This window comes from Xiphophorus couchianus, chromosome 12 (genome assembly GCF_001444195.1).
Source record: "Xiphophorus couchianus chromosome 12, X_couchianus-1.0, whole genome shotgun sequence".
Lineage (NCBI taxonomy): Eukaryota > Metazoa > Chordata > Actinopteri > Cyprinodontiformes > Poeciliidae > Xiphophorus > Xiphophorus couchianus.
The window spans coordinates 16,571,628-16,586,686 of NC_040239.1; the positions used below are offsets into that span (position 1 = coordinate 16,571,628).

Sequence of the window (15,059 nt, forward strand, 5' to 3'; positions counted from 1 at the left end):
ATTCCGCCACACGTAGCGCTAAGTGGAAAAGTTCCAACGGTTTCTGAAAGGGGAGACGTTGCACTTTCCAGCAAGTATCGGGTTAATACTGTAACTTCGCAGCTGCAGCTGCAGAGTGTGTAATTAATCCGGGGGGCACTCCTTTAATAGATGGTATATTTCGGCAATAACTTGGTGGATATTGAAAGTTCCGGTTGTTATGGATACATGGGTAAGTACATCATCTCACAGAACATTTAAAGAACTACTTACAGTTCAAATAAGGAAGGTATTTTTTTTTCAGACGGGGTGCCGGCTTACTGCGGTCTGCGGGCCGGTTCTAATAATAAATCAAGATCATTCCAGGGGCCGTAAAAAACCTTCTCGCGGGCCGGATGTGGCCCGCGGGCCTTGACTCTGACATATGTGCTGTAGGCAGTCTCAATGCCTTGACAGCTAAATATCCAATCAGAAGAGAATATCCCACATTAACATGTTTTAGATATGAACCATCAGTTGTTGGGTAGCACTGATATTCCAGCTCATTTGCTTTTGCTACACCCCTTTAAATCTTTGTCTGGTGATATCCTTACACAGCCAGGGAGAAGGGTGGAGTAAGGAATATTATCAGTACCCAATAAGATGACTTTAAGAAATGTTTTGAACTTCCTCCTTCTTTCTTTCTGCTCTGCATCCATGTAGCCTCAATATAAACTCCTTTGAGACTTTTGGTTAAAAACTGCAGCACAATTCACCAAAAATGTTCAATGCTAAAAGTCTTAAAGTTTCCAAACTTTACACGTTTCCACAATGACAATTTAAAATGTTGGGAATACATAGTGAAGAATTAAGAAAATATATCTTTACTTTGATTAATAAAAGTAAATATTTTAATTAATTGCGGATCAAATTTGATGTGGTCTGACGAGTCTTGATGTAAGCTCTCAGAGTGAAAGGCAGATAGACAGAAATGAAATTTTGCCCTGTAGTCCTTTGTTTTTAATCATTTTCGTTACTGTTCAGCATATTTGGATAAAAGAGCCAAGATGGTTAATCAGTGGTTAAGAAAGTTGATGTACGCTAAAGTAGGATGTGCTGAAGAAATTATCCCTGTGCATTTTGAATATTAGAAGGTTTTCTTCAAGAATTAAAGTATAATTTTGGAAAAATATAACTTTTGAGACATAGCAACGAGTGTTATTTGTTTTTAATTACTTTTAGCCAGGCAACATGCATGGTCGTGTTTTACTAATAACATGACTCTTGCAGATTTCACTGAGTCTTTCAGTCTAAAAGTTTAACACTTTGCATGTACTGTTGTTAAAATACTATTATGTCATGCAAGACCTTACAAAGGACGCTCTTTTTTGTATTTCCTGCTTTCAATCTTATACTGGAAAGGAAAAATATCAAAAATTAGTTTGTAATTTTTGGAGATTTCTTTTACATGTTTGATCAGCTCGCTAATAAAATATCTTATTTGCAGAAACGTCCACGGTTGTGTCAACAGAACACCAAAGGGTCAGTATTTTAGGATCAATATTTCTTAGCATAAGATTGAAAAACATTTTGAGATTTTAATGCAATAACTTATCTGGTGAAATCTAAAACTTATGTAATTTTTTTTAATATCCCATTTTATATATTCATTATTTTGTATTTTGAGTTCCTCTAACAAAAAACTAATTTCAAGCCGAACCCAAACAATTTACCATCAGTTATATTTACAAGTTTTCACAGAATCCCACAAAAAAAGACGGTGTGTTTGCGTGTGTGTATTTGAACGGAGTTGGTAGACAGAATGCAACTCTCTGCAGCGATTTTGTAAGATTCGTGCACAATCTGCCAGTAGAGGGCGCAGTGGCTCAATTCTGCTTATTTTTCTTAGCAGTACTTCCCCTGCAGCCTGTCTGCCTGTCTGGCTGTCTGTGTGTTGTTTTGTGTGCATGTGGAAGCAAAGTGTCCTGAGGGCCTTGTAACAAAGATCCTCGACACTTTCAGTGTGTGTGAGACGGTGGTGATATGAAGAACTCAGACGGTATTCTTGATTTGCACTAATGAAAAGTAGATATTTATTTTTATTTAGCAGAAAGGAGCCATTCTGTTGAGCCAAAGCAGCTTCTGTCACTCTCCCTGGCTTTTGTTCCCTGGCTAGACGTCTTCGCTGGTTCATGTCACTCAGTTAGCTAGTTTAAGTTCATTACAGTTGAAGGAAAATGTCCACCGACTGCCAGAAGACAACTGCCAAGACCATCCCGTCGACCAGGAGGGTGATCATCAACAACGCGGACCACATGCCCCACGACTACTCCACCACCCCGGGAGGAACCCTGTTTAGCACCACTCCTGGAGGTACGGACCGCACTGCCTGCACACATAATATTTATACATATAAATACGACTGAAGGTCTATTCCTGTGCGTGCAGCCACATAGCAACACCTTTAAAGAGCAGCTTGGTTGCGTTGTGTTCATGCTAACTCCTCGAGGGCTGCTGCAGTCAGCTGGTGGCTCTGCTGCAGCTAGCTGCTAACGCTAGCAACAAACGCAAAGAAGAAGAAAGTCTTTCTGAAATACTTTATTGTTGTTATCCTTTCAGTGAAGGTGATATGCTCCAGACAAAGCTTTTCCTTTAAGTTGGATGTGTTGAAAGTTTAATTTTTCATTTTATCTACGATCTTGATCAATAGCTGCAGTTTTTTTTTAGGATTTAACCTCTGCTCTCTGAATCACATGGCCAGACTCCCTGCAGCTTCTGTCACCATAGATATGCACTATATATATATATATGTGTGTGTGTGTGTGTGTGTGTGTGTGTGCGCGCATTACAGGTGATCTGTAGAGGGCGCTGTCGTCTCTGTGGTTTTCATTCAATGTGTTGCAGTACTTTTTTTTTTAGCAGAGGTCCAAGTTCAGCTTTAGATAGCATTTTTGAAGTGGGGAGTTTGGGGGCCGATTAAAAGCTTATATGTACCTGCAATATATAACCTTCATTTAGTATAATCCAGATTACTTAATCCTGGTGAAAAGAAACATTTTCTTTTCAAGTTTATAAAAACTGCCTTCACATGATACAACACTTTTAGCTAAGTATACAAGTATGTCACATAAACTGAGAATATTTTCTGTATTTTACTCATACCGTATGTAACATAACATCCAAGACAGTCTAACTTTAAAGGATGTTCTTTTTTTCTTTTTTTTTACTCCGATTTCTGATTTTACGAAATGAATATCTTGTTGACATCCTGGTGACTATGACTCATATTAAGAGTCAATCATTAGGTTTGTGTGTGTGCATGTTTCACTGTTTCTCAACTGTTTTATTCCCTTTCACTTCTGTTAAATCATCTGTCCTTCCCTATTTTTTATGGTTTACAGTATAAACTATGTACATACAGTCAAAATTTGTATTTGGCTGTACATTTGGCTTAAAAATCTACTAAAAAATTACAAACTTGTCTGGAAATTTTTTTGAAACATTACTGTTTAATCTAAAGTTGTTGGGTTTTTTAAATATACTTTATACACTAGTGATTATTAGAGTAAGTTGTTAGTTGCAATACACACTTCACTTGCTACTTGTAAAAAGATAACAAATCCCCAATAGATTGACAAATTTTCAACATATCTTTGCTTTAGGAGAGACTGTTAGTCAAGAAAGAAAAATGTCTCAGACATATGCTTTGGTCTGTTTGACTTATTCTGAATAACTATTATATTGGCAGCTGACGTTTGATCTTTAATTGGTTGTTTCTTTCTTTCAAATCATGGATCACAGAGTTAGTTAGCAAATGCACACAGGGTGTCTTTTTTTTTCTTGTGTTTAATGTTTTTGTAATGCTTCTCCTTTTCATTTGGACAGGAACCAGGATCATCTATGACCGAAAGTTCCTGCTAGAGTGCCGCAGCTCTCCGCTGACCAGGACCCCTCCTCGAGGGTTGCCCCCCATTCCAGGGGTCACTAGTCCGCCATCCAAAGGGCCCAATGAGAAGACTGTCAATGGGGAAGTTGAGAACAACAACTCCATTTCTGCTCCTGAAACGAGCAATGCTGGTATGTTCACACCTCAGATAAACATTACATGATGAGTAAAATGTCTCTGGATGCTACAGTTTGATAAGATGCATTGAGCTCATGGTTGCTGTTCTCTTTTTTTACAGCATTAGCCTTAACCACTAGTGTTTGGTAATATTCTCTTTGCCAGGTTTTTTCCAACTTTGGCACAATAACATGCAATTATATGTTAGTTTGACATATGGTTAGCAGTTTGGACAAATTCAAGAGATTCCATTATTTTTGGAAAATGATAAATACCAGTAGCCCGGGCCACCACTCATGGCTGGCATACTGGTTGCAGAGAAAATAAAAGCCATTCAGATTTTGACCCAATCAACCAAGTGTTTGAACTTTTACATCTTATGTGAAAGAATGGCTTAAAGAGAGGCACATATGTGAATACTAAAACCTCCACTGCTCAGCACTTTTTATGCATTAAAGTATTATTTTTTTGGTTAGTTTTAAATATGTTTCTATGTATTATTCCTTTTGAATTTCGACTTTTAAAAGCCTAGCCATGGACTAGGCTTAGTGTCTGAGTAGATGACCTGTAGACAAGACAACAGTTTCTTTTAAATGAAACATTGTTTAATGTCTTGCTCCTGATTAAATATATTTATAGAAATCCAGTACAATATTCCAGGAAAGCATAGATGTAGAAGTATCATCTTTTTCCGATGGTTTTCTGCAGCAGGACCTGATGATTCACCACTATAGACTCCATGAATTTTGCCATGTAACAGCTCGTAGAAAATGTAAAAGCTTAAACAGAACTGGACGCTGCATCACATTATTGACCAAAAACATACCAGTAAATCCACCAAAGACTGACTGAGAATCAAGAAATGGAAAGTCCTGGGCTTACATGCTTCAAATGCTGTGGAGTGACATAGAAGGGGCTGAACATGCATGATACTAATCAAACAGGTCTAAAAGTGGAAATAATCATCAATATTTATTTTAAAATAATTTTTATTTGGGTGTGAAAATTGTTATGGGGATTTGTGTGTTTTTTTCCGTGAGTAACATTTGTTGTTCTGTGTTTTGTAGGTGAAGACGCACAGTTTGAAATGGACATCTAGGCAGAGCTTTGCGACGATTACATTGTGACAAAGAGATGACCAGGAGCACCTGGTGATTTCAGTCTGGCTTCATCATCATGTTGTTTCAGCATCCATCAGTTTCACTCTCTTTTGGTTCTTTTGTGCAGAACAACGCTGTTTTCTGTTTGCTTCAAAGCTCAGACCATTTTTCCTTTTATTTTAGTTTTTTTTTTTTAACATGAAAGTGTGCCTTCCTGTAGTGGCTTGTGAGTTAAAAATCACCACTGAAAAGTACCTAACAACAGCAAAGCCTCATCGATGGGTAACCTGAGCACTTGAAGGAGATACAGAGCTAATCCTCTGAATATACATTCATTCCAGAAGCGCTTGTCGCTCAGTGTGGTTCCATAATCCTGCCAGCTGTCTTCAGATACTGCCTTCAGATACTACAAATGCTGTCCACCTCAAGTGTTACATAAAGAATGTAAAACTGTCTTTTTTTTTTTTTTGATGTCACAAAACAATTTTCACACTGTTTGTGGTTTGAATAAAGGAATGACGATTAACCTGTTTTCTTTGTAGTAATTTTTCATTAAACACAGAGTTTTTTTTTGTTAACATCTATGAAAAGCAGATGTTTGCCTGATAAACATGTATGAGTCTTTATACTAGATATCAGAGTACGTGTGCAGCCAATATACATTTCACTGGGATAACTTGCTGGCTCCTGAACCTCCTGTGCCGCCGGTTCAATGCGAATGGTTTCAGAGGAATTCCTCCAAGGAGCCGCTGGGGGCTGATAACCTCAGCCAGTGGGCTGAATAAAGAGAGGTCAATATACAAGTGTACATAGCAGAAACTCCCACCTTCCACTCAACATTTCACTTCAAGGTGATGCCTGTTGGATTCATTTTGCACAGATCTCTAAACAATCTCCTTAATATGAAAGCTTCTAAATCCTGGATGAAATCCACGTGCTCAAACACATATTGTAAATTCAACTGGATAAACAAGTTGGTGTTTAAGACGATTATATTTACTTTTTTACTATGACCTGTTAGCATATTTTAGTGTCTAACATTCATTCTTAAAAATGAAAAACAAATTATTGGATTTGATTGGATTAAATCATGAACACAAACGAGAAAGGTTTTCACATCGGCTATTTTTTATGTACTATAAAATGAGAACCACTTGATCTACAGTATAATGATAGATTTAAAAAATCTGTTGTGTTAGGGATGGGATAAAATGGTGCATTCAGGATGGGTTAAAGTGTGGGAGGTGTCACTTTTGACTCATTTTGTGGTATTAAAGTCCAGTTACACTATCAGTTTCAGGAAAGTCTGCTCACTTATTGTCATCCATCTGCCAGATTAAAAGCACTAAATATCTGCAACATATGCAGGGCCTTGCAAAAGTATTTACACCCCTGTGAACTTCTTTACACTTTAAGCCACAAATTGAAATTGCAGTGCAATTTCATTGTCATAGCCCAACAGAAAGATTATGAATAATTACAAATGAGACATAAATATGGCTCATGTAATTAATTGCTGTTGTTTTTTTAATACATTTTTAATATTAAAATATTTATTGACTTCATGAATGCATGTTCTCAAGGTTTGTTTTTCATTGAAATTCCCAGAAGGAATGAGTTAAATAAGAATAACCCCTAAAGTTTGAGCTCTGTCTCGTCTTGGATAAACATGGATCGAACAGTTTCAGCTGATCAGTTCCAGTCGTTCCCAGGTTTGCCGCCACAGTACCTTCACCATGCAGGTTCTGAGTCTCTCCATTCCTCCACAAGGCTTTGTTTGTTTGTGTCACCTCTGCTTCCTGACTCTCCATCCCCCATTGCCAGGATAAACAAGCACTGCTGCCTTCTTTCTGGTCCATTGATCCAGAGAGGTTTCTGTAGTTTTAACCCATGTGCCTGTTGTTCACAATCAACAAAAGAAGCCTGGATAAGGAGGACAGCTAATGACACCTGTAATGGGTGTGCTGTAAAGTGTTTGAGATGTGGATTGCTGAGGTGAAAGAGGTAATCCTACTAAACTGTTAGCTGGTTGGGAGTCAGCAAAGAAAAAGTGTAATGAATATGTGGGTGATTATCTGTTAACTGGTCGAGGAGAAGTGATTGGGACAGTAAATTGGACTTATGTGTGTTGTGCATTTTTATTCTACTCTCCAATTCACTACTTGATAGAGCCGCCTTTGACTGCAGTTACAGCCGCAGGTTTTCTACTAACTTTGTGCATCTAGAAACCAAGATTTGTCAATTTGAGCAGAGCATCTGAGAGCAGCAATTTTTGTCTTACCAGATGTTCTCCACATGATCAGAGATCTGTGGATCTCTACAGCTCCTCCAGAGTTATGTTTGACTTTCTGGCTGTTTCTCTTATCAATGCCATTGTTCTTTCCTAGCATGTTGGTACAGGTGGACAACCACATCCTTGTGGGTTTGCAGATGTGCCACTGTCATGCTCTGCCCATCTTCAGCCGATGGGTTGATCAGGTCTCTGTGAGATGTTCAAAGCTATGAATGGTTTTATAACTTTACTTTGCTTTAAACCTCTCCATAACTTCCTGTCTCATCTGTGTTCCTTTGTCCCCCAACATATTTGTTCTCTAACAGACCTATGAGACCTTCACAGAACAGCTGGTTTGATATTCATCTTAAATCACACATAGGTTTACTTTAATAACCAGTTAGGTGACTTGATTGTGCTGGTTTTTATCTACGAGTCACATAACACTGTTCACATGTTCATTTAAATACTTTTAGAAGGTTCTGTATTTAGTTCTGTATATATTATATATTCCAAGACCATGTGATCAAGAATAAGCCACATAATCCAACACATTCGTCAAAATAAAAGATTTTAATATATTCTTTTATGTTTTATTTACAAAAATATACAGCAATCTATAAATAGACAAATTATTAAAATTTACATACTGGTGACATGTATAGAATAGTAAAATCTTACCCAGAAAGGATAAGAAATTTATTTCAACACAGAAATGCTTTCAGTAGAGGGAAATGACAAGAAATGCTATCATACTTGATTATTAATGTTACATGCAAACAAAAACACAACAATTCAGGTTTATGCAGTAATCCTTTCAGTGGCAGCCGCACTCTTCAACAATCATATCCTCGTGGTGCCGCAGGGTCAGGTCATTGTTCTCATAGTACAGCATGGAGAGCGGGGAAAGGCGTGTCGGCACACAGGAAGGGCAGGACACTCTTCCTGGGTTGTGATGTCTCAGCAGGCTCTGAAAGTTAACAGAACATTTCACATGAACTGCACAATCAGAAGGAGCCATACTCTGTAGTCATCATCTTACCTGCATGTAGGCGTGGTTGGTGGGGTTGAAGGACTCATCTAGAGGGATGGGACACTCTCCCTCACAGCGATAGGCGTTGTAGCGCTTCGGATGCACGATCCACTCATCCCAGCCAATGTGGTCAAAGTCTACCCACATGTCCACCCTGCGACACAGAGGCCCCTGAGCCTGTTCCGCTGCGAGGGCCACTGTAGGTGCAGCCCCATGGGTAACTCGCAGGGCCTCCAATCGGTTCCTCTTGCGGCGCCGGCTTTTCCTATCACTCTTGACCCTGCTGGCTGTCACATACTTGGAGTTTTCCACAGTGTGAATGAGACTGTAAGCTCCAGAGGAATCCTGGGGCAGGTTGTGTTTGGAGAAGATGACCATCATCACCCGATTTGTGGTTGGATATTGTACTTTTCTTTGACTTCTTCCCAAGATGTCTTCATCCCCATAACCGCTCCCGCCGTCTTTCTGAGTCACCCCTGAGCCCTCTCGGCTCAACACTGCATCTCCCTGGTAAAGCCAGTATTTCAAGAGATTTGTCACATTGAATGCTTTCCAGGAAGACTTTGTGCTGCTCGGTGTTGCACCAAAGCTCCCCAAGAAGACAGCCTCCTCCTCTGACTCCTGGCCCTCCAGGTCACAGCTGTGCTTCTGGGAATGATATAAATCCACAGTAGCATGGTGAGAGGCAGAGAACGCTGGGAGTCGGATCTGAAGCTCTGCTAGCTGGACCAGCTCACTGGTGGAGATGGAAGACATGTCAAAGGTGACCATCCATCTGTCGCCCACTTGATGACAACCTTCACGAAAAACCAGGAGAAAGAGAAATCAAAGTGTGACACTCCAAGTCTGAGCGAACGTGGAGAGGCCAGGTCGCTGGACAGATGTCAAAACATTGAAGTGAGAGGGGAAACGGGGCAGGATGTGTATTGGACCCCCCTGCACAAGGCCGTCTGAGGGCTAATATACAACCGCCCCACATAAAACAGAGCCAGCCTTTAAGTCCAATAAGCATTTTGACACTTGCTGAGCTGTAAAAAGGGAGGGTCTGATAACACAGAAACTAACAGTCAAGGTGTAACAGTCCTGAATGTTTGAACAAAAAAAGTTTACCAACCTTTGGCCACTAGACTCAGCACAGAATCAGAGCTGTAAGCTGACAGCTGGTCCCTTGGAGCTGCAAAGGTGTTGAAAGTCAGTGAGGCGATGGAGTCGGCAGCACTGAAGGAGCGGTACAGCTGCATCATGTACAAAGGATATCTGCTGCGATGATTAGTTGACATGTTTCCGTGAGCTGAACCGGCCTCCAGGTGTGTGTGATGTCTACGCGTCCGCGTCGAGATGACGGCTCCAAAGCAGAGCGAGAGCGTGCAGAAGACAGCGAGGACTCTGCTCTCCATTTTAGCCGAAACTCACAAAGATCTGCCTCAGTCTGTCCTTCCTCCAGCTGCTCCAGGGCACAAATGATGTTGAGTGCAGATGGAGCTGTAGACTGGCCTTTTATAACAGACAGCTGCCCTTTGATGACCCCTGACCACTGCAGGCATCTTAACGGCTCCTCTGATCATCAGAGCACATCAGAGGGCCAGAGAGTAGCTGCTTTTAGCCAAGGTCATTGTCCTGTCAAACTAACTTTTAAATGCAAAACAGGTTATATTAACAATAAAACACTGATATTATTGACACCTTTTTTACAATGACTTGCAAACGTGTTGCATTACTCTTTAACCTCTCAAAACCAAATCACCTTACAACCAAGAACCTGTGTGTTACGATTTTATGTAATAGATCAACAAAAAACTAAGCTTAATAACAACAATCTGAAAAGTGTTACATTGACTCCCTTTTACTCAGACACCTCTAAATAAAATTGAGAGCAAACAGCAGATTTCAGACGTTACACTGAGCTGTCCTAGTTTCACTGGCAGATTATTTCACTTTTAACAAGTACTTTTTAATCAATATTAAGGAATTATTTACTTAAAACAAGCTCCTGCTGAAAAAAGTTGCTTGTAAGTTAGTTTTGTCTTATTGTGAATGTACTTGGATCATATTTTAATTACTAATTGTCGCATTTCCAGTGTACCAGTTAAAGCGTTTTGATTAAAGTTAAATTGGGACTGGGTCTCTCCAGAAAGTTCACTTGGTTTTGATGAACCATTAAGAGCTGAACTTGCTGACGTTCTTTTAATCTTCATTCTGCTCCGTAGATAAAATAAATCTTGACATCAGGGTAATGATTTGACAACATTCTCCTTCCAAAAGAAAGCTACATTTTTTAATCTACAAATCAAGTAAATTATTCATCTGTTCTTGATTATTGTTTTATATCAGGGCATGATGTGTTGTTTCTTAAGATATTTTAGTTAAGCTCAGCCTTATTAGAAAGATTGCATGGAAATGCTTTCATATTTATGCAGGTCTGGTAATAGTTATGTCTGAGTGTGGAAAGTGAAATTGAACTCAGCATTTCCAAAAATGTAGTTTATGACTTCTTTTAAATTTAATAGTGCGTTTTACTTTTTCACCGTTTGTTTTCTTCCATTAATAAGTGAAATCATCATTTAAAAATAATTATTCTTTGCATTCCAAAGTTCAAAGGGTATGAGTAGTTTTTCAAGGCATTGTGTAAAGATGCTCAGAAAAACACAAAGAATAAACAAACCCCTGGCAATTAAAAAAAAAGTCATTTTTATTTAGTCAACAATGTATAAGAAATCCACACATACAGATCCCCACTAAACACTTTGTGGCACTTTTCACAGTCATTCGTTAGCTTATAATTATTACTTGGTATAAAAACTGCTGGATTCATCTGCATTTATTGTTTGGAAAAAAATAAATATTTTAACAGATGAGTATTTATACAGTTCAAGAATTCTGGTTGGAAAACAGTGTTGTGAGAACTAACAAACAACTGGAACTTTAATTTTAAAAAATGTAACAGAATCACTAGAAGTGAAACATTCATATAAAGACAAACTGTGTGCATTTTAAAAACAGTGGTACAGTGCTCTTTTGTGTCATTTTGATGTCTTTTGTTGCCCTCCGTTAGCGACTGTTCAGGTGAATCTTCTCACAAAGTTTTAAAGAAGTCCTTCACCTGTAAATGTGAAAAAGTTATTTAGGATCACGGTGGATTAAAAACACGTACACATCATAAACTCCATTACAATATAAACATTAGCAAATTTATAAGATAAAGCACATTAGAGACCCCATGTGGCTCACATAGGTACAGCAGCCACAAGATAGAAAAGTCGAAAACTTACCTTTGCAACAAACAGATTCTGCACTTTGGGATCACTATTAAATGCCACACTGGCATCAAGCTGCAACACAGGGATCTTTTTCAACTTCTCAAAGTGTATCCTAAGGTTAAAAAGAGCAAAGCTGTGTCAGACACATACATTAAAGGCTTCAAATACCACACAATGCAGACTGCCATCTGCTGTTACAGTAATTACTACTGAAAAACTAAAATACTCAATTTATGTTACAGTCTTGGTAAGACGAAAGCGTGTTTTGAGCAAAATAAAAATCAATTGTCTTTTACAGAGCTCTAAAATTAGTTAAATCACAACACAGTTAGTTTGGTTACACGATCAGAAACAACAGAAAATGCCGTGATGCCATGGCAGAGGAAGACTGCTCTGTAAGGCAGGAGCTCAGAAGATTGGAAACTGCAGCTCTGAAGAGGAGCTGCGCCTCAAAGGAGGAGCTAGATCCACCCAGGAGTTTTGCACAGCTGGAGGGTTGCCCCGGGAGACTAAACAATTTCTCAAACATACAAGAAAGAAAATCAAAGCAACACTCCAGGGAGAAACATTACAACATAACGTAGAGCTCAAAAAAAAATTTTTTTTTCCATAATACTGTCCCTTTAAATATCTTTAAACTTGGTAAAGACCAGACTACTTTTAACATATTGTACTATGTGAAATACACAGAAAAATGAAGGTGCAATTTTGTTTTACCACAAATGTATGTATTTATTTATTTGCTGCAGACACATGATGTGTTTCTTACTCAGTACTCTTCTCTACCAGCCACTTCTCATGCTGCCTATGCAGCGTCTCCAAGTAGTCCAGCTTCACTCCCTCCTCCTCAGGTCTTCCCCGTGACTTGAGACGCTCCATGCACATCTGAGAGAAGCAAAGTGGCTTGCGATTTCTTTGCAAGGTTTTGAATTCAGAGCAATAAGAAGAAAAGAAAAAAGATCTTACATCCATACCTTGGGTGAGGCTCTGAGGTAGATGATGCCCTCCAGCTCCACCCGGTGTCCAAACTGCTCCACCATCAGGGAGTGCCAGTCCTGGTACGTCGCCCATTCAGTGGTGTTGATGCAGCCCAGTTCAAACATATTCAGAGCAAAGATGTATCTGACAGAGAAGATTTAAGGTTAGTTTTAAGTAGGCAGAATAAAGCTACATAAGTGGATCTCACTCTGAATTCACCAAAGATAAATCAACACAATACTTGAAATCCAGAATGTGTACTTATGTCTGGGAACTCTGGGAACCACGGTTTATTTAAAAGGACTGATGCTTTAAGGACAGACACGGACATGGGTGAGTCTTGATATAAAATGTTTCACCTGTCACTGTAGACCGAGCGCTCATACACCTGGACAGGGCTTTCCTTTGCGTTGAGGAGATGAGCAGGAGGGGCCTGAAGTTGTATCCTCATTCGGCTCACACAAGAATATGTTTGAAATGTGTAGGACCAACGCTGAGGGTCCTGGTACATCATCTCCAGCAAGTTGTTGACTGTTCCTTGGGGTGAAGCATCTATTTCCTGGTAAATAAATGGGAATAATTTAGTCTTTTATTCCTCTTTAGCATACCAAATGGTCAAATGGTGTATGGGAGAAAAATAATTTCACCTTTGAGGTCTTGATCTCAATGTTCTGCCATTTACCGACAGGCTCTTGCACCACCTCCCAGTCCGTAGAAACCGACTGCAGGAGTTTTGCAAAGGTTGACTTTCCAACAGCTGTTAGGAGAAAAGCACATGACATAGTAGCAATATTATGCAGTCTTCCCAATGTGCAATTCTTTAAATTTCACATCACCTGTACACATTAAACCATAATAATTCCTTCACCAGGATAATATGATCATTTCTGTTTACTCACTTTAAGCAGAAATACAATGTCTTGCAAAAATATTCATACATGTTGAGCTTTTTAGTTTTTCTCAACCAACCACAAACCTATAAATAAAATGTATTGGGGTTTTATGATAGCCAAAAAGAGTAGCGCATAATTGCGAAATAGAAAACGGAAGATGCATAAGTTGTTCTTCAAATTGTTTTACAAATAAAAACCGAAAAGTGTGGTGTACATTTGGATTCAGTCTTTTTCTTGATTTTGTTTTAGCACTGGTGTTTATAGAGGCCATATGTTTGCAGTGCAGGACAAATTGATTATTCTGAGTTGTGTATCCCTGCAGCTCTTTCACAGATGATTGTCTCTGAAGGAGACTTTTGCCACGCAAAAGTCTGATCTATGAGATCATACTGAGGTATGCCACTGTATAAAGATCTTTACAATAACTTATTTTATATCTACTAGTTTTTCTCAATTACAACGGACTCTCTGTAGTTACACAACTTAAAGATCCAGTGATCTTACCGACGTTTCCCTCGATAGAAACTCTCTTCACTCGCGATGCACCATCCTTAGATGAACTCGAGTAGTTTTTAGAGCATGAAACACTTGGATCCCCTATATTTTTATCCATATAGCTGCAGATAGTTGTCCTTCCTCTCAGAAATGAGCTGTTTGGTGGTTTCCACAGTGTGAATGCAAACCTCCTGAGCTGCATCAGACCTGAACCCTGTTTCTGGATTTCAGAAACCCGGTGTAACACAAGTAGTCGGTGCAGGGCAGCCATCTGGAAATGCATAGCAATGGATAGCAAACACTTTCCCTGTCTCTTATTAATCAGCAGAAACATCACCAGGTGATGAGCTCATGAAAGCTAGCTCTACCCAAAACATCCTAATGCAACATCAACTATCGGAGCAAATTAAAACGTCTTTCTACGCTTGTAAAATATACTTTATTTCGATTATAAAAGTCAAATTTCAGTCTCGCATAAGTCTCTCCTCGTTAGCACAATTCTGAGTTAAATTTTGTAACATGTGCCAGTTGCTAAACGCTACCAGCAACTAGACGCACTTCCGGCATAACATAATTTACTTTCACAATAAAAGCCCTTCAACAAATATGTTATTGCCCCTAGACGCTAAATGCGTATTTCTTGATTTTATGCGTCAGTGTAAAAACTAAATGTCAGCGGTGATGTTGCACAGGGAGAATGATATATTTATGCATTCGCATATATTTTGCATTCATTTGAATTCTTGATCTTTATTGTGATACCTCTAAAAACAGTGTAATTTACCTTCAGTCATCTAACACAGCAAACCAGTCAGGAAGAAAGTGGAGAAGTAAAGTTAAATTAGGCTATATACATAAATTATATATATATATATATACATATACAATATATATAATATATAACTGTATATAATTTGATATGTCACCACAACTTTATTTTGTTTAAAGAAAATGACCAGGATTTTAAATCCATTTTATGAAACAAATTAGTGAATATTCATTCTAAAGAA

The 15,059-nt window shown here is 38.8% G+C and overlaps 3 protein-coding genes across 4 annotated transcripts; 1 reads left to right on the forward strand and 2 right to left on the reverse strand.

Annotated features, from left to right (window-relative positions):
• The first annotated feature begins 1,872 nt into the window (after positions 1-1,872).
• On the forward strand, positions 1,873-5,652 carry LOC114155135 (eukaryotic translation initiation factor 4E-binding protein 1-like). Its single transcript, XM_028034877.1, has 3 exons — positions 1,873-2,331; positions 3,844-4,035; positions 5,089-5,652. Exons 1-3 carry the CDS (start codon positions 2,196-2,198, stop codon positions 5,118-5,120), a joined length of 360 nt encoding a protein of 119 aa, XP_027890678.1. The 5' UTR covers positions 1,873-2,195; the 3' UTR covers positions 5,121-5,652.
• Positions 5,653-8,210: 2,558 nt separating this feature from the next.
• spaw (southpaw) lies at positions 8,211-9,823 on the reverse strand. Its single transcript, XM_028034878.1, has 3 exons — positions 9,541-9,823; positions 8,436-9,223; positions 8,211-8,363 (listed from the first exon to the last, which is right to left on the reverse strand). The coding sequence occupies exons 1-3, from the start codon at positions 9,821-9,823 to the stop codon at positions 8,211-8,213; spliced, it is 1,224 nt and encodes a 407-aa protein (XP_027890679.1).
• Positions 9,824-11,091: 1,268 nt separating this feature from the next.
• Positions 11,092-15,016, reverse strand: LOC114154705 (deoxycytidine kinase-like). Of its 2 annotated transcripts, XM_028034038.1 has the most exons (7): positions 14,059-15,016; positions 13,309-13,418; positions 13,021-13,220; positions 12,658-12,805; positions 12,453-12,568; positions 11,696-11,795; positions 11,092-11,526 (listed from the first exon to the last, which is right to left on the reverse strand). In XM_028034038.1, the coding sequence occupies exons 1-7, from the start codon at positions 14,381-14,383 to the stop codon at positions 11,500-11,502; spliced, it is 1,026 nt and encodes a 341-aa protein (XP_027889839.1). In that variant the 5' UTR covers positions 14,384-15,016; the 3' UTR covers positions 11,092-11,499. The 2 variants fall into 2 exon arrangements, 1 of the variants encoding a protein (XP_027889839.1); XR_003597604.1 differs by lacking the exon at positions 11,092-11,526 and having other exon boundaries at positions 11,778-11,795; positions 12,650-12,805.
• Positions 15,017-15,059: the final 43 nt, after the last annotated feature.

Excerpts from the sequence above, each read along its gene's own strand:
- LOC114154705 (XM_028034038.1), bottom strand. The coding sequence starts at position 14,383 with ATGTTTCTGCTGATTAATAAGAGACAGGGAAAGTGTTTGCTATCCATT. Across the intron at positions 13,221-13,308 it reads TTGAGATCAAGACCTCAAAG|GAAATAGATGCTTCACCCCA; the intron begins GTGAAATTATTT and ends TTTATTTACCAG. Across the intron at positions 11,527-11,695 it reads AGAATCTGTTTGTTGCAAAG|GTGAAGGACTTCTTTAAAAC; the intron begins GTAAGTTTTCGA and ends TCACATTTACAG.
- spaw (XM_028034878.1), bottom strand. The coding sequence starts at position 9,823 with ATGGAGAGCAGAGTCCTCGCTGTCTTCTGCACGCTCTCGCTCTGCTTT. Across the intron at positions 9,224-9,540 it reads GCTGAGTCTAGTGGCCAAAG|GTTGTCATCAAGTGGGCGAC; the intron begins GTTGGTAAACTT and ends TTTTTCGTGAAG. Across the intron at positions 8,364-8,435 it reads CCAACCACGCCTACATGCAG|AGCCTGCTGAGACATCACAA; the intron begins GTAAGATGATGA and ends GTTAACTTTCAG.
- LOC114155135 (XM_028034877.1), top strand. The coding sequence starts at position 2,196 with ATGTCCACCGACTGCCAGAAGACAACTGCCAAGACCATCCCGTCGACC. Across the intron at positions 2,332-3,843 it reads GTTTAGCACCACTCCTGGAG|GAACCAGGATCATCTATGAC; the intron begins GTACGGACCGCA and ends TCATTTGGACAG. Across the intron at positions 4,036-5,088 it reads TCCTGAAACGAGCAATGCTG|GTGAAGACGCACAGTTTGAA; the intron begins GTATGTTCACAC and ends TGTGTTTTGTAG.